Source organism: Mustela nivalis, assembly GCF_964662115.1.
Source record: "Mustela nivalis genome assembly, chromosome: 6".
NCBI classification, from domain to species: Eukaryota; Metazoa; Chordata; class Mammalia; order Carnivora; family Mustelidae; genus Mustela; species Mustela nivalis.
In genome coordinates this window covers 108141301-108164140 of record NC_139025.1, presented here as the reverse complement: position 1 = coordinate 108164140, position 22840 = coordinate 108141301, and the positions used below count along the sequence as shown (strand labels likewise).

Here is a 22840-nt window from a genome sequence, read left to right as displayed (position 1 = left end):
TTTTTGAACAGAGAGAAAGCAAAATGTCAATCTTACAGCAATGTACTTTGAAACCCATTCATTTAACTCTTAGTCTGTCCAGACCACATCTGAAATTCTGTTCCAAAGTTTTCCCTCCACAAACCTTCTACGTCTTTCCTTTGCATTTAGATTTTGTCCCAAGCCATTTCTTTCCAAAGAATTATCTCATTTAGGACAAAATTACCTTCTTTTACCTTCAACAGAAATACGTTCCCATTCCTTATATCTTTTTTAAGTATCTCCTACTTTTGCGCATACAGAATTGTTTCCCTTATTTCCATCAGTCTCAGTTACAGTCAGCAAAGTTTTGCATTTTTGCACTCTTAGAAACCTTAGTTGCCAGTAAAAACTTAGTAACCACTTGTGAACTGTTACACCAGAATTCTTTAGGTGGCAAATTTAGGAATCAGTTAAGCACAAAACATCTTTACCAACAGATTTAAATATCCTTACTTTCCCTGCAATAAGAAGTCAAAAGCACAAACCCATGTCTAGTTGTCAGTGTTCAGCACTTCATCTTATTTGGAAAAGACCAAGATGCCCAACGAATACCATTTACCTCCAAGCAAATCTTTAACGTTTCAGGTCATCAGAGACTTTGAAAGCTATCTTAATAATTACCCATGAACATTTTGATGAGACAATTAACCACCATTTTTGTCATCTTTTTCCTGACAAATTGCAACAGAGATAACATGAGGTTATTTGACCTTCAGTAAACCATGACAGAATAAAAGTTTTACATTTATTGCTGATAACTTAAAAGACATGACGGCTTAATTAAACCCACAAATTTAACTTGGTTTAAATACTGAATTATGTTCCACCTGGATCCTCCCCATGGCCAATTTTCACCTGAGACACCTGGGGAAATCTGGAGTGGGCGGTGTTAGGTCCAGGGGGTGCCCTTCCTGCTCCTTGACAGTGAAGGGAGGAGCCACGGTGCCTGAGGCACCCAGGGTGGTCTAGAAGCCAGTAATGCAGGCTGTGCCCAAGGTGGTGCAGAAACTGGAGTAGGGGGGATGGGGAGGCAGAAGAGACCAAGTGCTGCCAAAGGGCAGAGAAAGGGTTCCTGGTTCAGGAGCTCATCAGTTCCAACAGAGGAGCAGACTCTGTGTTTTCCCGCCAACAAGGGAGGGGATAGGCAGTCCCTGTCGGGCCAGAGAAGACAGGGAATTTCCCGGAAACAGAGGGAGTTTCAGCAGCTGCTTGGGAATATTCCTTAAAGTCCCTGTCTTGAAGGACACCTGGGACCATGACCTGAGTGGAAGGCGGATGCTGAACTGACTGAGCCCCCCACAGTCCCCTACCCTGTCTCTTAAACATAAGGATGAGAGCTCCTGTTATTTTACATTCTGTTTCTGTCTGGATCAGGTTTCCTTGGGCTGTCAGAGCTGCTAAATCAGCAATCTCCCCACAAAGGCCACTTGCTTAGAAGAAGCAGGAGCACTGTCTTCCTGCAGCTCAGCTTTAGGACCCGGGTCCGGAGGACTGCGGTCCCGTGCTTCCTGATGGGCGCATCCTTGTCCAGAGCTCATGCCCGCTGCTGTCCCTGATGCCCTGGGGCGGGGCGTCCCCAATAGGCTTTGGTTCCTTACAGCCCTTGGGCTTTTTTACTTGGGTTACAAACAGGTCCTTCCCATTAGCACAGAATCGGACCCCTGGGGGCAGAGTTTGGGCTATCTGAAGCCAAGAATCAGCATATGGGAATTGGTCAGAGCATCTGGGAGTCCTGACCATAATTTTGTAAATGACCTGGACAGTGGTTGGGTCTTAGGGCCCCTCGGAGGGCCAGTTGGCCCATTCCAGTTCACGTAGTCTGCCAAAACGTTCTAGGAGACGTTTTTGATCCACGGTCTCCTGAGAATCCCTTCTTAAAATTTTTGAGCAAACAGTCTAAGACCCTAGGTTTTCTTTGCCCCAATTCTGTGGTGATGTTTCCCATGTGCAGTGGCACAGAGACAGACAAAGGGTGGGTGCCCCTCCCAAGGAGAGACCAGTCTGATGCCTGCCTGTCCGTCCTCCCGGAGGAGACTTGGGTGCCGTTTAGCCGAAGCGAGTCCCAGACTGGGACCCAGACTGGTGCCCCGAAGGGCTCACCATAGACCCTATGAAGTCCCCACGGAAGCAGGTTAGGGCCCACGCGGACTCCGTAGTCTCAAGACCGTGGAGCCACAGAATCAGTCTGCCTGACAAGCCAGGTCAAACTGCACATTCACTCACACGTTCACTCCAGAAGTTATTACAGTTCCTCCCCCCATTCCCACCCCCGGAGGCCCTACCTGTGAGACTTCTAGGAGGTCTCTGAGAGGTGCTAAGTCTTCCCTTCCACTCTGACAGGTGGGCCTGACTGGCTCCTGGGGCCCCAAGACTTACCGGGTTCCAACGTGGGGACTGGGTCCTCACCTGTCAAGTCTCATTTGAGTCTGGAAGGACCAGCAGAGCTGGTGGGTCCCAGCCCACCTGGCAGGAGACTGCGGAAGTTTGGGTAGGGCGCACCTTCTCGGTTCTGACCCCTTCCGTCACTGTCCTACCATTGCCCCCAAACCAGTGGCAACAGGCCAGCCCAGATGGGTTTCCGGGTCAGGGAACCAAATGTTAGGGACTGGGTCCTGACGGAAGAACAAAGCGGTACTGGGAGACTCTGGAGGATGGGAGGTTTGTTTAACACAGGAAGGCTCGGAGGAGAGTGATCTCCAAAGGTCTGACCCCTAGCACAAGCAGGGAGGGTAACTGACACGCTCCTACTTCCGCATACTTGGTACTTCCGGCGCTCACAGGAAGCGGGGTAGGCAAGAACAACCCGGAAGGGCTTTGAGACAGAGACTGGCGTTCCCTTGCTGGTTTGGTGGACCATCTTAGAGTACAGTTTTCCCCTTAGCCCTGCCATCCACTTGGCTCCAGAACAGTAGGCTCTAAATGTTGCTTTGTTATTCTCCCATCCCCAAACCACTGGGGACCCACCCCCATTTTCTGTAACAGTACCAGGGAGCTCTGGCTGGCCCCCGGGGCCAAGGGCACTCTGAACACTTGCCCACGCGCAGTGCCCACCCAATCTCATGATCACATGACAATGCCGCCCCCCTCCCCCAATCTCTGGGCCTCTGCAGATAATGGTTTCCCCAGAGTGCCGGTTTCCTGCTCCCTTGCCTGTGGGAAATACGTTCTGTCCTCAAGCCCAGTTCAAAATTCACCTCCTCTGTTAGCCTCTCCGATTGTCCTCTTTTCTTGGGCATCTTCCTATTTTATTGTGCAGTCCAGTGTATTCACTGTTTCTTTCTGTTCCTTAATCCCTATAATATTCTTGTCCTTTATATTTTAGATAATAATCTAAAATGTTGTGATAAAGCATGAGATCACCAATATAAAGGCACTGAGGGTGTTTTGGAGGAAAAGGTACAATGGAAATCTCAGGGGTTAACAGTAAAAAAAAGACCCCAAATATATAGTGCCGATGGCAAATGATGGACTGTCTCTGGGTTAGTTTCATTAGTGACGTCTGTAATGCTGCCATTGCCTTTATGTTGGTACCATAAAGAGATGAGGTTTGAGGGACTTTATGCTTTGAAGAACCATCAAATTATGTCTATTTTATGCTGGGTTCCTCTTTTCTATAAGCTCTACAATACCACCTGCCAGAGGACTTTTCTATGGTTACTCCATGCCCATCTCATTCTTGCTTTCTTCCTGGTGGCTCAAGCTAATGGACAGGAGGTAAAATCACAGGGAGCCCACATCTTCTGTTTCAGAGTACATCCCAGAGCCCTGAGGACTATATGCCCCAGGTTCACTTTGTTCCTCCAAGGGATGAAATAGCAGCCAGAGAGCAGTACGTTTCGCCTCAAGTCGGATTCCCTTTGTGGCCAGCTCGTTAGTTTTTGTTTTGTCTCCCTGGACCAGGACTCAGGTGGAGATTCCAAGCATTGGAAGCAGGACATGTGCGGGTCTAGAGGGGAGAGACCGCTCCCCAGAAGCTCAACTCTGAAAATGCGGAGAGAGCAAACAAGCTCTGCCTGCTACTATAGTCACGACTTACAGCTTCCTTTTTGCAGCTGCAAAAAGAGGGCATCAGGTTGTCAGCTTTTGACTTCATCTCCCCATAGTAAATAAAAGTAAAGCTACTGCCAAGTGCCATCATCAATGCCAGTTCTGTTGTGTAGCCCACAACTCAGATGAGGCCCTAAACACTTCTTTATGTTTTAGCTGTCATGGAGGTTATTTTGAATTAAAACAGTCGTTTCATCAGTTTCCTACATGATTCTACTTGTTGGCTGCATAAAACCGCATGTGTACTCAAATTTTAAGCAGTGTCAGAAAACAAGGGTGTTGTTTACTGCGTTCTATAAAAATGCTTTCCCAGACTTCTGCTCAGTAACCAGAGAAAACCACACAGCTGAAAAACCCAGCAGCTGAGAGAAGGACCCAAGTGTGCTCAGTATGACGCGAAGATTTATAAACACAGCCACGTAATCCCAAGGAGTACACAATATAAATGCTTTATTGCTAGCACAGAGGTTTCTTTTTAAGTAAATTAAAAGAAATAAATCTTCATTTTCACATTCTATATTGCAGTTGAAAGGTAACTAGCTGGTTAATGGATATGTTCACTTGGACACACGCTAGAGGAGGAGAGCATGACATTCACATGGGAGAACTCAGAAGCGTGGCGTCTCTCGAGGCATCGGGCCACTGAGTGCACGGTCGTTCGTAAATAACAGCGGACGGAGATTTCCCTTAAACATCATGAATAGACGAGACTCATAAATAGAAAACCGGTGTGGTTAGAAAGCAGGAACCCATTACATAGAGAAGGCTATATGCGCCTTGCCCGTATTCCATTACTCTAGGTTATGGTTGGTACTTTTAAATAAATGATCTTCATCTAGGTTACAGGCTGGGTTGGATTCAGCAACTGGAAAGAGTGAAGGAGGAAAGGAAGCCGACGCTGTCCATCGGCTGCTGGATGCACTGGAAAGCAGAAGGAGAGGTGTTTGGCCGGAGGGGAGGGAGAGGGGCTGTTTTGTGCCTCCCCCCCTCGGGAGGCTTGTCGGGAGGGAAACCCACGTGTGGACGCGCCACTGGGCGTGGCGGTGGGGTGCTGGTGGAGGACGGCAAGCGCGGCACGCTGCAACTCTGCAAATGGCAACGGAACCTCCAGGCTGGGCCGGATTTTCCAAGGTTACTGCCAGTGCATTCAGGGCAATGATAGGCCAAAGTAACACCCAGAGCACTGGCAGGATCGGGTCTGGTGCAGTGCGTGTGTGTGTGGGGGGGGGGGCAGAAGCGGCTGCCGAGTCCAACTGCAGAGATAATTCACTTCCTACGAATTGTCAGCCAGTACTAGAAGTGAACTTATTTCTCCAAGGCCCCCAGCATTACCTGGTACCAAATTCTTGAGCTGACTCAATTCGTTTTGGGGTTGATTATTAAGAGCTTTGGAAAAAGATCTTATCAGTCTATGAAAAACAACCCCCTTCCCACCCCTGCTGCCTTATTCCAGAATCACCCAGAAGACAGAACACACACGCACACCAACACACCCTAAAACCAAACGGCAAGCTCAGAAGCTGTGAACTACATGTGATCTCTGGGTCTGCATCTTTCCTGATCTTTCTCACTCGTGTCTTTTATGGATGTACGAAAGCCAGACTGGGTCAGGAACATCCCGAGCTCTCAGTTCTCGGTACATCTGCAGTGTACCAGCTCCTGGCAGTCTCAGTCTGGTCTGGCTCTAACTAAAACCATTTCATGTTTTGCTTTGAAGAAGTGGATAACATGAAATGGTAATTTGGCTGCAAACCCTTGGAAAATTGTTCCCGGCCCAAACATCTGCCCCAAATGAGCTCAGCTGAGATCTCCTTGGAGGGGTGGGAAGGGGGAGTGGTGGTGAGCAGGGAGAGCCTGGAAGGGGGAAAAATGGAGACAATGGAAAGATGACCTTTCCTCAGGAGGAAAGTTCCTTGTGATGAAAGACATCAGCCCATCGCTCCGGAAAGAGAGACTGGATGTTCCCGACAGCGACTCCTCCTGCCTGCTCCCCCCTTCCCCACTATTTGGTATCGTTAAGGTGATCCCTTACGGGGTGCCAGGAGACTGTGCGCACATGCTCTGCTTTCCTTATGCAGTGACTGGCGTGGCCTACATGTCATTGTTTACATCTTTAAATAAGGACCGAGTATGGACTTTGGATTCCTGAGAGCCGGGCCCCCCAGGGAGAGCAGAGAGGGAGGGTCCTGCGGGCTGGCCTCCACCTTCCTCCTCAGCCTTCTTAGGAGTTCTTCTGAGGGATCTTTACAGTCACGGTCTTCACCTCGGAGTACTCTCGCAAGCCGAACTCCCCCCTGGAAGGCAGAAGTAGGCAGTGTCAGACACCTGAGGCCGAGGCAGCCTGGCCTGAGTGATGGCAAGGGCCCGGAGAAGGAGCCGTTTAGCACCTGCTAACAGCAGGCCATGGGGTTCCCATGAGGAAATGTCTAATGAGTGGACAGCCCAGCCCTCCTCTGAGAGGCAGAGAGGGCTGCTACCATGTCACGAGCAGTGACCGTTTCTTAAAGTCAAGGGCTGACCTGTCCTCACAACACGGCGCAGCAAGGGGCGGCAGCGTTCCCAACTACTCTGAGACGCAGGCACGCGTGTTAGCTTGAGCCCACGGTCACACAGACCCCAGACCATGCCCCTGGGGGTACACTGCGGACAGCAGAGGCCCAGGTCCAGGCCCCCGCTGTTGTGTCCTCTACCACTGGCAGTAAGGGCTCTAGAGGACAATGGTGTGCTTTCCTCCTCTAAAAACCCACTCCTGCCACGAGACACCCCCTGATGTTTCTTTGTTCTAGTCACCCTTCCTGGCCACCTAGTCCACTTTAGCTGAAAGAAAAACCAGAGATTTCTAAGCTGGGATCCCCTCCCGTTTGTTAAGTCCTTAGACTTAACACATGGAAGTGGGGACCCAAAGACCTGGACAGGGAAGAGCATGGATCACCAGCAATGCCTCAAAAACCATCCTGATGCGGACTGCCCACAGCCCCACAGAGTCAGGGGAAAGAGGGAGGAAATCCAAGTAACTGGCCGCAAAGGAAGTGGCCCCCGAGACTGGTTAAATGTTTATGGGGTGGGAGCTGGATCCCCGTCTCTGCAGGAGCCAGGAGATGCCGCCTTCCTAGCCCTCTGGACAGGCAGCGCTGGTCTCCAACCCTCAGGGGGCCGGGCTGCAGCCAAGCCTGGTGGCTGCCATGCTCCTTTCTTTCTTCTCTCTGTACCCTCTCCTCAGGTCACCTCAATTTCATTGCCCTTGCCCCCTTTTCTTTATTTCATTGTAAAGTCAAGCACTTTTTCCCAATTTTCTCTTTTAAAAATTGAACCCCCCCCTCCCCGCAATTCTTTTTAAAGTCACTGGTCCATGAGGCTTTTCCTGGCTATCTCAGTAGGAGGAGCGCCTCCTGCCTCTGTGTTCACAGAGCACCTGGGCACCAGTTATCACAACACTGTCTCTCAGGAGGGGAGAAGGGCTGCCTGAGTGGCCGTCTCCACCCGAGGACTCAAGAGCTTACTGGTCCTGCCTCGTGCCCTCTAGCAAACCTCGTGTAGAGCCCACAGCTTCAGGCTCAGGCGGCCCTTATGGGAGGGAAAGAAGGAGGGAGGGCTTTCACCCGCCCTCCCCCTCCCTGGGTCCACCCAGTAGACATACCACCTCTCTCAGGAAAAAATAAAAGGACACTTGGAGATGTATTTGAGTAAGAAAATATTAATAAAGGCTGTCTTTCAAAACGGGCAAGTATGGGGCACCTGGGTGGCACAGTTGGTTAAGCAGCCAACTCTTGGTTTTGGGTAGGTCATGAGCTCAAGCCCAGTGCTGGGGTCTACACTTAGTGTGGAGTCTGCTGGAGAATTTCTCTCCCTCTCCTCTTCCCCGCTGAATCCAAAATTAAATCAATCTTTTAAAAAGACCAAAACAATCATGTGTAAAATCTAACTGGGCTTTACAATCAAGACCTTCTGTGAGCCATTCATTTCGCTACCTTCCAGGAACCCTATGCTCTGCACAAACTTCCAATCACTTGGCCAGCAGCAGCTCTGAGCACCAAGGTCACCTAGGTTGTCATAACCATGCCATCCCCGCCAAGACATCAGAGGCAGCCAAGGAGAGAGCAGGGTATGTGTGCTCTTCTCTTATCTGCGTTGGCCATCTTTGCTTACGGGAATGAGAATCAATCCTGGATGGCCCCACTCAGTAGAAGGTTCCCTCATTAGCTCCCTCCAGTCCCTGAGTCTTTATTACTAGCTTAGCTCTGGCTCTTTCTGGACTCTTTCCTTCCTTGGGCAATTCTGAAAGTGTCTCTTCATCACGGACATCATCTGCCTCCTGTTTGAAGTGCGGCTCCTCCCTTCTGGTTTCCTGGCTTGCACACGCACATGGCGCAGACCCTGAACCATCTCCTCCCACTCAGATCTTTAAGTCGGGTTGAGGAGTGTTAAGGAAGCCTTACAGAGTCAGGAGTGTGGTGGTGTGGTTGCTTTCGAGTGTGAGTATTGGGTCCCGCAATCTCTGGGTGCGTGATGTGGAAAATCACCCTGCGCTGGGGGAGCTCCTCCCCTACGACCTGTGCAGTCACCAGCCACCACGGTCGGCACACTGCCTGCTCTGAGAATGACGAGTGGCCTCGCATCTGCCGTAAAAGCAATGCTGGAGTTGGGGTCAGCAGGCCAGGAATCCCACTCAGCTCTGCCAGTACCTGGCACTGTGACTCCAGGCGAGCCTCCTCCTAGGGCCCGGGCATCTCTCAGACATCAGGAAACCTAAGACCGTCCTTGGAGCTTGCTTATGTTGTGGACTCCTGACCATCCCCACCAAAGACTCTGCCTCAGTAGGTCTGGAGAGGAGCCTGGAGATGGTGATGCAGGGGGTTGTTTGGGTCACCCTTTGAGAAGCGCTGCTGGGATGTCTCTGAGGGCCCCCTGTTTAGATTCTCCTGCTAATTCACCACCTCATTCTGGGGGCTTTCTCTCCAATCTAGCTTAGTCCAGTTAAATCCAACAGTTACAGGAGAACCACACTACGGTGCAAACGCAGACACGCCTCTCCTGCTGCCCCCCAATCTCTCTATATGGTCGCCTGCTGGGCTCCACAGAGTGTCAGGGTGAAGACACATTCGGATGCCTGTGTTCCTGCTTCTGAGCCAGACTGGGTTATATTCTCTGCCACCAACCAAACCCAGCAGACCCGGGGCAAGGTAAGGTGCCTCCAGCCAGTCCCTGCAGAAAAATCACTCCTAAAACAAAGAGGGATTACTGTGTAGGATGTATATTTATTTCCCTGCTCTTTTCTTTGCCTTACAGCAACATTTCACGGAGCAGGGGCTCCAGACCACCTGCACCAGAACCATTCCAGAAACCTGTTAACAATGCAGATCCTCTGCCTTAGCCCAGATTTACTACAGCCAAATCTCCGAGAGTGGGTCCCCAGACAGGCACGCTTGGCAAGCCCTTCTGTCTGACCGCAGGTGACTTTCTGTGCATGTGCATGGTCTGTACATGCACATGGGCACACACACACGCACACACACACAGGCACACATGCATGTCTGTATGTGCACACGGGCACACACACATGCATGCCCGGGCACATAAGCACACACTGATGCTCTGCATGAACACACACACGCTCTGCACATATATATGAGCACACCGGCACAGATGCATGTGCATGCAAACTGGGAAGCCCTTATTTAAAATATTCCAATAATGTTTCTCATCTTCAAAGCCTGTGTCCTCAGTTTTTAAAATGAGTTTTTTTAGAACCTCAGAACGTGAGGTTCTTTCTATGTGCTCCCTTTGTGACATTTATGTTATTGCTTGTCTCAGAGAGGCTTAAAAGAGGTAAGGGAGGGGATGGGAGGAGTGAAATGTGGAGAACCGGCTGCAGGGCCAGACTAAAGTGAGCTGCCCCCACCTCTGACCCTGGGAATCAGGCCAGCCCATCAGGCAACCTGTAGAGGGCAGCCCTCCACAGCGCTCTGTGGGGGAGAACTCCTGGGCTCCCACAGAGCCAGTTTCCAGAAAGTGCTGCTTCTCTTCTCTGTGCCTCTTAGAGGTGGGAAAAGGGACCAGAGCCACATGGAGTTTGCAAGGCCAGGAGATAAACAGTCCTGTCCAGAGGTGGGCAGGGGAGTTTCTGGGATTGCAGTAAGTGCGAATGAAGAGTGGGGGACCAGGATAGGGCAGGTGCTTTTATTTGAAGTCTTGTGACCACTCCAGGCCATTTCAGGAAGAAAAAAACATGTTTGGAGAGCAAGTAGGGACAAATTATCCAATGATTTAGACAAAATGAAGTGAGTCTCATCAAAGAGCCCTGTTGCCTAATTATTTTTAAACTGCACTGGGAAGGCCAAGTCACTACAGCACCAATGTGATAAGTGGAGAAAGACTGCTTTTCGGTCTCTTGGGCCACTGTTCTCCATGTGGTTCTGACACAGCCTAACTGTCTCCTGGACCGTCTCTCCAGGCAAGGGGAAGGTTGCTAATGCAGATAGACTGGACCTGGATAATGTCACAAGCCCAAACCCTGTCCATGCTGAGGACCCAGGGCGAGCCTGGGATGAGCTCCATCAGGCGGCAATTATTTACTGTATTTTATGCCTATGATTCACCCTCTTAATGATCTGTAACAAAACAGCAGGAGCAACATTCCCAGAGCCAGGGATTGTCCCAACATTTCGGAGACCAGGAAGGCCCAAACACAGAAGCAGGACACAGAATATCAAGTTAAACACATCCTGAAAGGTGGGAGCAGGAAGTGAAGGTCATATGTGAGTTAGGAAGAGACAGCTCTAAGTACACAAAACCTTTATAAAAGCTGAAAAGTACTAATAACTGAGCAAAGGGGATCCAGAGTGATTCTGGGTTCTGGCTGTAAAGCAAGTGGGAAGCACTGAAGGCCAGAAGCAAGACCCAAGCAAGAGCAACTTCCCCATGGCGTTCCCAGCGACAGAATGGAAGTTGATGATTCGGGCTGAAATTCAGGCATCATTCTGCCATACTTCCAAAGAAATAAGGAAAAAGAAGGATCACCTATGTAACACTCATCTGCTTGACCTCTACATTTCTGGAGGTTTGCCAGACACTGCTGGGTAGCTGGAACACTGAATCCTACCGTTTTATCCTCAGGGCAACCCTTTGGGGGTAGGTACTATAATTATTCCCATTGTGGAGATGAGGCTTAGAGAGATTAATGAGGCTTATTCCCATTTTAGAGAAACAGAGGCTTAGTGGGATTAAGTAATTGGTCCAAGGTTGCATAGGTATTAAGTGGTAGGATCACGATATGTATCTGAAGCCGTGTGACTCTAGAAACTCTGCTCTTAACCTCACTGCTATGCTTAATTTAAAAGGTTAATGGCTAAGAGCTAGAAATTACCCCCTGATGTATCTGAAGCATGTAAATCCTCTATGCTGGTCTTACAGGTTCCCTGTACTTTGTCCCAAATACCATCCTTATTTCTCCCACAATGCCTCTATGCCCTCTTTCTCCACTCCTACCTAGCTTTGCCCACCAACCCTGCAAATTATTCCCCTTTCTCCATCTACCCAAATGTTCCTCTCCTTTAAAGACCAATTCAGATCCCTATATTCGATCCTATCCAAAGGTTTCCCAGGCTTCTACAGCTCACGATGATCTCCCCCACCCCTGCACTCCTCTACGAATCAGTCTTCTCTGGAATTCTTCTACTTCTTTCAATGTTGTATATTTCATGTATCTAGCAAAATCTCAAGTGCTTTGATGAGCCATATATCATCCCCTACGAGCCAAGCACTCAATACTTCCTAGCAGACTGATCATGACCCGGCACTGGCTCACAAATGGACGCATTCAATAACGGCAGAGGGAATGGACATAAGAATATTTCCTCTTGGGCGTCACAGGATTTAAGAAACATGGAGCCAGCCCCCTTCAAGAGGAAGGAAAGTGGTTTATTTAGTTTGTTTTGTTTTGTTTTGTTTTAAGAGAGAGTGAGTATGAGCAGGGGCAAGAGGCAGGGGTGGGAGAGGGAAGCAGAAGGAGAGGAAGAAAGAATCTCAAGCAGACTCCACGCTCAGTGAGGACCCCAATGTGGGGCTTGATCTCATGACCCTGAGATTATGACATGAACTGAAATCAAGAGTTGAACACTTAATTGACTGGACCACCCAGATGCCCCAGGGGGAAAATGTTTTCGTTTTTGTTTGTTTGTTTGTTTGTTTTTATTAGGGGAGTGTGTGTCAGCTCAGGAAGACCCCGGTTACCATCCACACTCTGAATGTTGCTCATTCCCATTTATATATGAAGGCTGTAAATAACATCTCCTTGACTATAGTTTTCCTCTGCTACATTCCCTTTTTCCAGGTCCTTCGCCTCTCAAGTGGACTCTGCCCAGCTCCAATTCTGTCCCTTCTGAGTCCTGCCCCAGGCCCCGCAGCTTCCTTGGCCGGATATCATCGAAAACACTGAAACCGACATTCAAATCTCACATCTGCCACTTACTGGCTCTGTGACCAGGGCAAGCTGCTTAGCTGGTCTAAGCCCCAGTTCCCCACCTGAACCAAGTGGGATGTGAAGGGGAAATGTATCTATCCCACTGAATCATTGTGAAACTCAAATCAGACAATGTTGGGAAAAAAGCTGATGTAAAGTCATATACAGAGTGGGCGTTCAATGAATGATTCCTATCACTGTTATTGTAAAGCCCTCATGATGGGTTTTCTTCCTCTAGTCTTTGCCAGGACATCCTCTACCTGCCAGAAATCTCAACCTTAAAACCTCAGCTATCTCCGCAGCTCCCATGGAACGTCTAAGCCCTGTGAGGCTGGTTTAAAACAACCTTTTCACCTGTGTCTTCAGCAAGCTCCCTCCAGTCATTCTATGTCCAAACCTTGCCGTCCCAGCCTCAGAGAACCTACAGAGGCTGAGGAGGTGATTTAGGGAGGGGCTTGGGCTTGTGTGAAAATGAAGGGCTACCAATATTTAGGCCCCAGAAACAACAGGAACGGGATTAAGGCAAGTTCTAGAGCTCACAGCTGCAGCAATTTTGCTATGGGGGAATGAAAATAAGCAAGAAATCTGTATTTTACAGAAAGCCTCTTCCTTTTTTGAATGTCAGTTAAGGATTTTAAAATGTTGTGAGGCAAAACGAAACGTTTCTGCTGGCCATATTTGCCGTTGGGCTGGCAGTTGGTGACCTCTGCTTCAAACACCCCAAACGCCCTGATGTTCTCTATTTGTTGTGCCTTCATGCCTTTGTTCCTGCTCTTCCCTCCACATGCAAGCACCGCCCCTAACACAGTGGAAAGTTATTTGCTCTGGGAAATCTTCTCTGATCCCCATCAGGCAAAATTGGTAGACTGTTTCCTCAGTACTTGCAAGATGTTTGGCACACTTCTATCAAGAAAGTAGCCCTGATTTCATGAAATAGATGGTACATTAATTTTTATCCACCCCCACGTAAGGGAAGGGAGTTGTGTTTTATCCGTCTTTGTGACACGTAGCACAGAGCTTCATTTGCAGAAGTATGTGCTCAACAACGTGTTTGTGGAATGAATGGGTGAGTCAGAGAGCTAAACAGTCGTGTGCATACTCCTCTAGGCTAGTATCTGCCATCCCAGTTTCTCTGTGGCCCCAGCAACTTTGGACACTTACATTTCTCTCCCATTTCCAGACATCTTGAATCCCCCAAAGGGGCTCTGGGCATTTAAGGCATTGTAACAATTGATCCTAAGAGAAGAAAACACAGTACCGTGAGTATGAATTCTGCTTGCACTGAAGTAGTCCCATCATCATAGTATTCCTTTAAAAGTTTCATTTTCTAATTCCCTTTCTTGCATATGAAATATTTATCATTTAAAATTGACTTTGATCTCCTGGCCTAGCCAGTAAGAAGTGCATATCCTTTCTCAGGGAAGGCTGCTTGCCTTCTGTCTTCCCCTTCCCCCCGGAAGGTAAGCTTCTGTCCCGTGTTCGAGATTATGAGGCCCCTACACCGCCAGTGGTGTGCGTTATGGCCAGAAGCCTGAGGCTGATTCTTATCTTACCAAACAGTCCCAGCCTGCATTGCCGAAGACACTGTAAGGGCCTTGTTGATGTCATTAGTGAAGACGGCTGCGACGAGTCCGAAGTCTGAGTTATTGGCTCTTTCAATAACTTCATCCATAGTCTTAAACCTCAGAATTTCCTGAACGGGGCCAAAGATCTGCAACAAAATGGTTTGAGCCATCATGGGGTGGGTGCTCTGCCACCCTTGACCTGCTCTGCATATTTCAAAGTTTACTCCACCTTCATTATTTAAATGACACTGACGTTTAGCAGCACAGAACTGTAAAATCGCCCAGACTCTGCCTGAGTTGTTTAACTTTAGAGTTCATGTAGCGCCCCCTACCCTCCACCCTCCTATGCGACCCCCAATTCCGCTGTTGGCACCAGGGCTGCTTTCTCTGTGATTTCCCCAGCCATTGCTGCTGAACTCAGAGCCACCCCTCTGGAGACACTGGCTGATGTGCTCTGGTCCCTTGCCCACACAAATGTGAGGTAGCTTGGATGCTTTCTCCTTCCCGGTGAACAGCTTAGGAACCATGTTTAAAGGAACTAGCCCATGGGCAGTGTATTACTAAGGCCAATGTTCGGCTCTTGTGATTGTCCTCTTGGCTAATATAATTGCAGTCGAGGATCATGTCACCTGCCTCCATCTAGCTGACTTGCCTTCTGATTTAACATTTTTTTGAAAATGGGATTTGCACATCACTGTCCCAGAATGTCTATCAAATATAAAGAGACCAAACCAGAATATCATCTACAAGAAATGTTCTGGGGGCGCCTGGGTGGCTCAGAAGGTTAAGCCTCTGCCTTCAGCTCAGGTCATGATCTCAGGGTCCTGGGATCAAGCACCACATCGGGCTCTCTGCTCAGCAGGGAGCCTGCTTCCCCCTCTCTCTCTGCCTGCCTCTCTGCTACTTGTGATCTCTCTTTCTCCCTGTCAAATAAATAAATAAAAATCTTAAAAAAAAAAAAAAAAAAGAAAAGAAAAAAAAGAAATGCTCTGGAAGCCATCCCAAGAAAGGCAAGGCTTCCATTAGAACTCCATGTTACCTCCTCCTTGGCAATGCGCATGTCGTCGGTGACGTTGGAAAACACCGTGGGCTCGATGAAAAACCCCTTCCGGCCCAGCCCTTTGCCTCCACATTCCAGCTTGGCACCCTCGGCCACGCCACTCTGGATGAGTTCCAGGATCTTGTTGTATTGTTTCTTATCAATCTACAAAAGAAATTTCCCATGACTCTGTGTAAAGTCCTCTATGAAAAGAGAAAGAAGTGTGTACTCAAGAATCTTTTGTGATTTTTTTCAAACTCCATTATATCTAGTCATGTCATAGGGAACTGCTGCCATTTAGCCTTTGTCCTCTGAAGAAATGGTGACTTTGCATGCTTTAACCCAATATATTGAAAATTCCATTAAAGGCCCTACACTGAGGATAGGGCCAAATCAGCAGTACCAGATACAGAATTAGGCAATGTTTCTAAATGATGGAGGAACTGGCTAACTGATTATTTGCAGTTTCTACATGGGGGGAAAGCTGACTGCTCTAACCAAATGAACAGTTCCCCAAGTTGTACTGATACTAAAAAGATGAAAACAATGGGTAAGCTCTATGTTGCTTCAAATCCTACTGGAGTGTATTTTTAACGGAGCTCCTATTACACCTTCAGAGGAAGGGGTTAAGTATAAAGAGCAAGGACTAGCTTCCTACTCCATAAAATACGGTTAGTCTGGCCTCCCCCAAGTTGTAGTCATCGCTCCATTATGATGGCAAATACAAAAATCTAAATTCCACTTGAGTTTGAATTACTCGGCTGGAACATCAGTCATCTTTCAAATGGTCCCCAAACCTCAGAGATGCTGTTTCTTACCGGGAAGACCCATACACTAGAGATTCAGATGCAACCTGATCCCAATATCCTTTAAAAATTCCCAGACTCTGTCTAGTTTAGGATTCAACCAGAATTCTATCCAGAAACAAACCTTGATGATTGTGAAGAGCCTGCAGAGCCAAACAGTGTGGACTGCAAGGCCTTCTGTGGCCCTCTCCAGCACACCGCACGAAGCATGCAGAATAAGAACTAACCACACAGCAGAGGGCCAAGTAGCTCTCTAACTCCTATGCATATGCGGGTCCTAAGTAGGTCAGGCTGGTGGAGATTCCTTAGCCACAGATGAATTGATAAAGGGTTTCTGAGAAAGAGAGATACCCTTTTTCCTTGCCTGTGGCATTTGTAGGGATGCCTTGAAGGCCAGTGGTTAGGACTGGGATTGGGTTTTCGGGTCAACCTCCTTCTGGTCACATGCAAGTCTTTCTTCAGAGCTAAAAGACTCCCAATTACCCTTAAAGTCCAAAGTATCCTTGAGGCAACTTTAATCTCTTAATGTTTCAGAGTTGACATTTAGAAAAGGAAAGGGAAGCACGAGGAATAAGCAATGTCTCACCAGCTACAATTCCAGCCACGAAGATGAGGCGGGAGGGAAAGGAGGGGGCGGGAGAAGGAAGTTGTCTCTGGGGCCCCAATAGAGAGTTTGGGGCTCGCCAGGGATAAAGAAAGGGAATGTTTATGATTTCCCTACCTGCGGTCCCTGCTCCGTGGTGGGATCGAAGGGACTCCCCACGATGCGCCTCTTGGCCCGCTCCACACTCCTTCTCACGAACTCCTCATAGATGGACTCCTCCACAAAGATGCGAGACCCGGCGGTGCAGCACTGACCTTGGTTGAAGAACACGCCCTGGTGGGCCTGCTCCACAGCGTAGTCCACTGCAAGAGAGAGAGTGGTGTCCTCAGTGTGGTTCACCCACGGAGGGCCCGTCCATGCAGCCCCCTCCCCTCCCTCTGCCAGAACCCCAGGAGTAATGCCCCTCTCAGCCCACAATGTAATGGTGAGGAGGCAGCACGGGGGAAAGCACTGGATTGAGGAGACACCTTAGTTCAAGTTCTAACTAGATCCTGATGTGACTGGCTACGTGACCTTGAACTTGGATGACTTCACTTCTTTGAGTCTGTTTCTTCTTCTGTAGGAAGAGGGACTGGACCACACCATCTAGAACAGGAGTGTCAAGCTCCAAGGGCAAGGGCCTGGGCGAATAATGTAGTGGCATGAATCCGCCAGCTAGCAAAACGGTCTGATGGAGACTCAGAAGGAAAGCCACTGCATCTGGCTGTTGCTATGCATGAATGTAAGCCACTGGTTGCCAGATTCACAATTTTAAGAAAAAACAGAAATCAGGATTTTTTATGTACAGTGTTCATATTTTAAAGTGCTATGTGACATTTCGACAGGTAAACATATGTATGCCCTGCACTGGGTCTAGGGACTGCTAACTTGCAACCACTGATCTATAGAGAACCTTGTAGCTGTATGTTTAATTAGCATTATGGGGAATTAAATTGAAAAAGAAACGGGGATCTTCCTGAAAGACACCCAAATATCCTCTGCATTTACTGTAACTGTATAGCAGCACATTACTTTTATCTCAGAGCTTACACTTCAAGATACACTAGCGAATCTGGTGTGTGCTAATTGCTAAATGACGGAATGAATCAATAGTCACTTATCAGTCCATCAGTCCTGTCAATGGAGGAACTACTCCTCACGAGAAACTTAGGTTTGACAGTTCTGATCCCTCTTGACAACCAGCATGAAGCTGATGCTGAACTCTTCACGGATTCCAAAGCTGGGGCTGGATGGCAAGCAATCTGCTTTCTGCTTTCTGACCTCCCAGTGGTGAAAGGGATAGCAGCTCAGTCTGGTGGGATGAGAGGGAGAAAAAGAGGGACCAGAAGAGATTTTGAATTTTGATTTCCTGGCAAGCTTTTCAAACCATAAAGACCATCCCTGTGCAGAATGGCTGAGAGGGCATCCTGCCTGAAGATATGGGGTTTCCTAAATTACTGCTCTACACCGCCAGAGGGTCCTACCTCCAAGGCGTAAGCACCTGACTGAATGTGTGTCGTCATTCTGGCTGAAAGTCACGGACACCACAGAGGATGGCGGGACTAATCAGACAAGGGGTTGTGGGTTTGGGAAAATGTGGCAAGACTAGTGAACTAGAAAATTTTTTTTCATGGACTACAAAGCCACCAGACACAGTTGAGTAGTTTCAGATTTCTAGAATCTAGGCAGAAGATATTTGTGGTGTTGGGAGGCTTAGACCATTGCCCTTCCCACCATGCAGCACGAAGCAGGCCTTCTCCTCTGCTACCCTGCCCTGTGGTACCACAGAGTCAAAGGGGCTCAGGAGTGTCTAGAAAACAAACTCTGCTCAGCTGTCAACCGGCAAGCCCTCTTCCCCAGTACTAAACCAGCTGCCCCTTGGGAGGAAGGGTCCAGGTTCTTTTACTTGAAGCTTCTTCTTAGCCTCACAGATCTTTTCCTTAGTGTCCTGTCAAAAGTGGAGATACAACAGAGAGCACCAAGAGGCAGTGTACAGGGACAGGGAAAAGATCTGTTGTTGACTTACAATCAGCATCAGCAAAAATAATATTGGGACTTTTCCCTCCAAGTTCCAGAGTTACTCGCTTCAAGTTACTTCTTCCAGCTGCTTCTTGGATAAGTTTTCCAACCTGAAAGAAAGGAAATGGAAGGGGGTTTTGCACACCTAGCAGCTAAGATGGCCCGTGGCCAAAGCCAACTGTAGGCAACGGTGAGAGGCAGCAAGGATGGATCTTGCAAGGCAAACCAGCCCCATGGATGATGCAGGAGTGGCTCCTGTGGTCAGCTTGGGTGGACAAGATACAAGTCAGCTGGGACACAATTTAATGTCTATGCCGAAGTGAGCTGGAAGACTGCTTTAGTTTTGCAAAGGGAAGAGCACTGAAAAGGGGGGTTAATCTGGAATCTTAATCATTGAAAGGTTTCTCTAAAGGCAACTGGCAAGCAAAATGTGACTAGAGGTTTTCCACCACTGTTATGTGGCTTTTAGCTTTGGACTCTGCTCTTCCCCTTACACCCACACCCACCCACCCACCCACCCACACATACACACACACACAACACAAGCCAACTGGCTCCACATGAAAGACGTGATGAATGTAAAACAAACTTCATGGATTTACAAAACTGCCAGGTATGACTTTAATCACTTGGTTCAAAGAAAATATGGATGTTACACCTTTACCTCTACTTAGTTCTATAAGCAAGAGGAGTCCAGACAGCTGAGATCTGTCTGTATGTGTACAATGCCTATTGACTTAGAATCCAAGCACACAAGAGGCTGGGCTGGAGATGGCATTTATCAATGTGTAAACTCGCATTTGTAAGGAAATTGGAAGTGTCAAAATGGAAACAGGGATGTACCACCTATAACCTCCCTTCGAGGAAGAACACATTGATTGCCTCGGTGAGTAGAAATGCTACCAACTCCTTCAGAGTCGGCCTCAGATGAAGAGTGTTTCCTTGTTCAATAGATTCCCTACCCTGGGTGGCCTATCCACTGGTGGCAGGTGTATAAATACCCTCACTTTCAGCTCACCACAGCACAGCTCCAAAGGACCATCTGTGGTCCGCCATGCGGCCTGTTGTTGGCAGAAGCTACCAGGCCTGCATTGCAGTTCAGTTTCCTCTTGTGCCCCCTCCCCTTCAGCAGGGATCCCCCATACATAATCTGCATGGCAAACTCCATCTCAGCAACTGCTTCTGAAGAACTGAGCTGTCGCAGGTGCTACTCTGCTATAGGGTAGAGGTCCCGTTACAGAAAAGGCCAAGTCCCCTTAGAGCCCACATCGGCAGTTTGCTCTCATTGAGATGAAAAATGCAACCTTTGCCTGGAATCTTACTGAAAATAAAACATTTGAAAAGCTTGGAGAAGAGACGTGCTACATTTCAGCCCCTCCTGAACCTTGCTGAGATCCTCAAGTTGGGCTAGTTAACTCCTCAAGGCTTCGTAGTCATGGTTGAAAGAAAAGGCTCCGGAGCCTGAAGTTCTACTGATTTTATCACTTACCAACTGTTTGACCTGGGGAAATTTATTTAACTTCTCTGAGCCTCAGTTCCCTCCTCTGTAAATGGGGCTAAAAATAGTATCTACCTCAGAATGCAGTTGTTCTGAAGATTAAGTGAGGGTACTTGGCCCTTACAACCCAGCCTGGTACACAGTGAGTACCCACACATGGTAACTATACGTGGGTGGCAGAAGCCGGGGCCCTTCTTCTTCCTCGTTCAATGCAGAGAAATAAAGCTGACTGTAAAAGGAGTTACTGCTGGGGCGCCTGGGTGGCTCAGTGGGTTAAAGCCTCTGCCTTCAGCTCAGGTCATGATCCCAGGGTCCTGGGATAGAGCCCTGCATCGGGCTCTCTGCTCAACAGGGAGCCTGTTTCCCCAGCTCTCTCTCTGCCTGTCTTTCTGCCTACTTGCAATCTCTGTCTGTCAAATAAATAAATAAAATCTTAAAAAAAAAAAGAAAAGAAAAAGGAGTTACTGCTGCTAGACTTTCCACGCAGGTCTGCCCCACGTCCCCCAAACTGCCTGTGCATATCAACTGCTTCACGAAAATACTGGGGAAATGTTCTGACTTCCCTCAGTCTCCAATATTACTCATTCACTGCATTCACTGGATTAAATGCTTTTAAGTTTTTATTATTATTCTCCCTCATGGCAAAAAAAAAAAAAAAGTAGAAGATATACTTTCATTCTGAGGAAACCTATGGCAGAAAGATAGTGATGTCTCTGAAAGAGCTAGAATTTCTAGAAACTAGAGAGTTTCTTAGTTTGCAGGACCATGCTAGTTTCCAAGGGGTAGAAAAATACTAACACAGCCCTAAAAGTTACTGGGCAGGCATTAGTCCCCCAACCAGATGGCCCCTCTCCTGCCTTGCCAGCTTCTCTCGTCTGTCTTCTACCTCAAGGTAAACTCCTTGGGAAGACAAGCTAATAAAGATCTTGTTCCCAGGCAGACATCCTCCCTTCTCTCTCTTCTTCAGGAAGAAAATACACATATATGACGGAAAGGAGAATCTGGCTCACTGTTCTGGCAAGAGAACAGCAGTCAGGTGAAAATTATGATTGAAGCCTGAGATCTTGAGTGAGAGTTTTGGGAAAACTGCACGCAAGGGCAGTTGGGAGAGCAGCACTGTGGCAAGTCCCTGACCAGGTGATCCCCCAAGACCACCAATTCTAAGGAATTCTAGGGTTCTTGGCTCTCTCTGCCCTGATGGAATCCGTATGAACTGAGGGTGACTCATCTTAAAGTCCAGGAAGATAAACAGGCAATTGCTTTCTCAAAAAAAGGCAATCACTGGAATTCACGAACTTATTATTAGTTATAATTTTTAAAAAACTAACATTTACTGAGTCATTCTGTGCCAGACATGTGCATATTTGAGCTCATCTAGATCTCTTAAAAACCCTTCACAGCAGGTACTATCTCATTTTAAACGTGACCAAACTTAAGAGCTGGAGGTCAACTGGTCACTGGCAGGTGGGGGGCAGAGGCTGTCACATCCCAGGGAGATGAATGCCAGGGCACAAGGTTGGGGGGGGAGTCACTCTCTCAATGCCCCTCCCTTCCTCTCCTCCTGCTCCACTTCCTGCCTGTCTTTCTGTGTATACTGAGCACCTACAGTGTGCCACACGCCACTAAAACCTTGTCCCTGAACTCCAAATTGATTTCAAAGTGACTGGGAATGTCACCCTTTGTGGATACAAATGATGGTCACATACCATCAGCGGCAAAACTAGCCTTCCGATTTCTGATCAACATTGAAAAACAAACAAAAAGCACAGAGAAATTGCAGGTTTCACACACAATAAGATGCTGAATAAATGTTTGGGGTTCATAACGACAATGATGGCCCAGCTGGCATCAGGTTTTTGTTAGCCTTACTCCCTGCCATTAATCAAAAAAGTTCTAGGGGTTGGTGTGTTTTGCCACTGGGAATGTTGTCCAGTGATTATTTTCATGGCTATGGTAACTGTACAAAAACCTCACTCAGTCTATGGTCATCAGAGAATACCTAAGAATAATTTTTCCTGTGTCAGTGGTTTGCCAGCCTTTCCTTAGAAACCAAATTCATGCTAAACACTGCAAGGCAAATCTCAGATGAATAATGCCTTTCCTCTTCATCTTTGGAAGAAGGTCAAGTTGCAGCTCAGCCTCAAGAAACAACTGGATGTATGAGGCCATGGGAGAGCCATCCATCTGGAGGGGCCTCAGCACCCGACACTGAGAAGAACCCAGTTTTCACTGATCCCCTTCGTTCAACACACATTCCTGGTTCTCCTACTTAGTGCCAGGTGCAATGGGGGGCACAGGCCTGTACCAGGAGAAGACTGGCAGCTAAGAGGACTGCATTATAAACCTAGCAGGCGCTCAGGAAGTGAAGCTTTGAGAAGCTTGGAGAAAAAGCTGGGTCAGATTCAACATTAGATCCGAGCCGATGGAATTAGGGTTCTGCGATACTTTGTTACAAGCTAGAGTCTGAGGGTTCTGGTCCTTATGCACAGACCTGGGCTTTGGAGAATATACTACTGCTCATGAATTCTCTCTGTGAGAGGACTGAGGTTAAATGACCCCAGATGGGAGGCCCTCCTCACGATCACTCCCAAGAAGGGAAAGGAGATGGTGGAGAGAAGAGATACAACTCCGAGGCAGGAGATCCTTAATAGGGCAAAGTAATGCTTAAAAACAAAGAGTTCAAGTGAGAACTGACTCCATGTCGGCTTACAGAATATGATAGGTCCTGTGCGAATGAGACTAAAATACAGAGGCTTCCAGAATTCAAGTCTAAGGGGTTAGACAATTTCAGAAAGAATGAAATA

At 48.0% G+C, this 22840-nt stretch overlaps 1 protein-coding gene across 1 annotated transcript in view; it reads right to left on the bottom strand.

The window, feature by feature from the left end:
- Positions 1 to 4501: 4501 nt before the first annotated feature.
- Positions 4502 to 22840, bottom strand: part of ALDH1A2 (aldehyde dehydrogenase 1 family member A2) — a 59268-nt gene continuing 40929 nt past the window's right edge. The window contains exons 4-9 of the mRNA XM_082734444.1: positions 18546 to 18690; positions 16658 to 16842; positions 15131 to 15295; positions 14080 to 14237; positions 13688 to 13762; positions 4502 to 6362 (exon numbers count right to left, since the gene is read on the bottom strand). Of these exons, the coding sequence (XP_082590570.1) occupies positions 6290 to 6362; positions 13688 to 13762; positions 14080 to 14237; positions 15131 to 15295; positions 16658 to 16842; positions 18546 to 18690 (801 nt within the window). The 3' untranslated portion in view covers positions 4502 to 6289. The remainder of the gene's footprint in view (positions 6363 to 13687; positions 13763 to 14079; positions 14238 to 15130; positions 15296 to 16657; positions 16843 to 18545; positions 18691 to 22840) is intronic.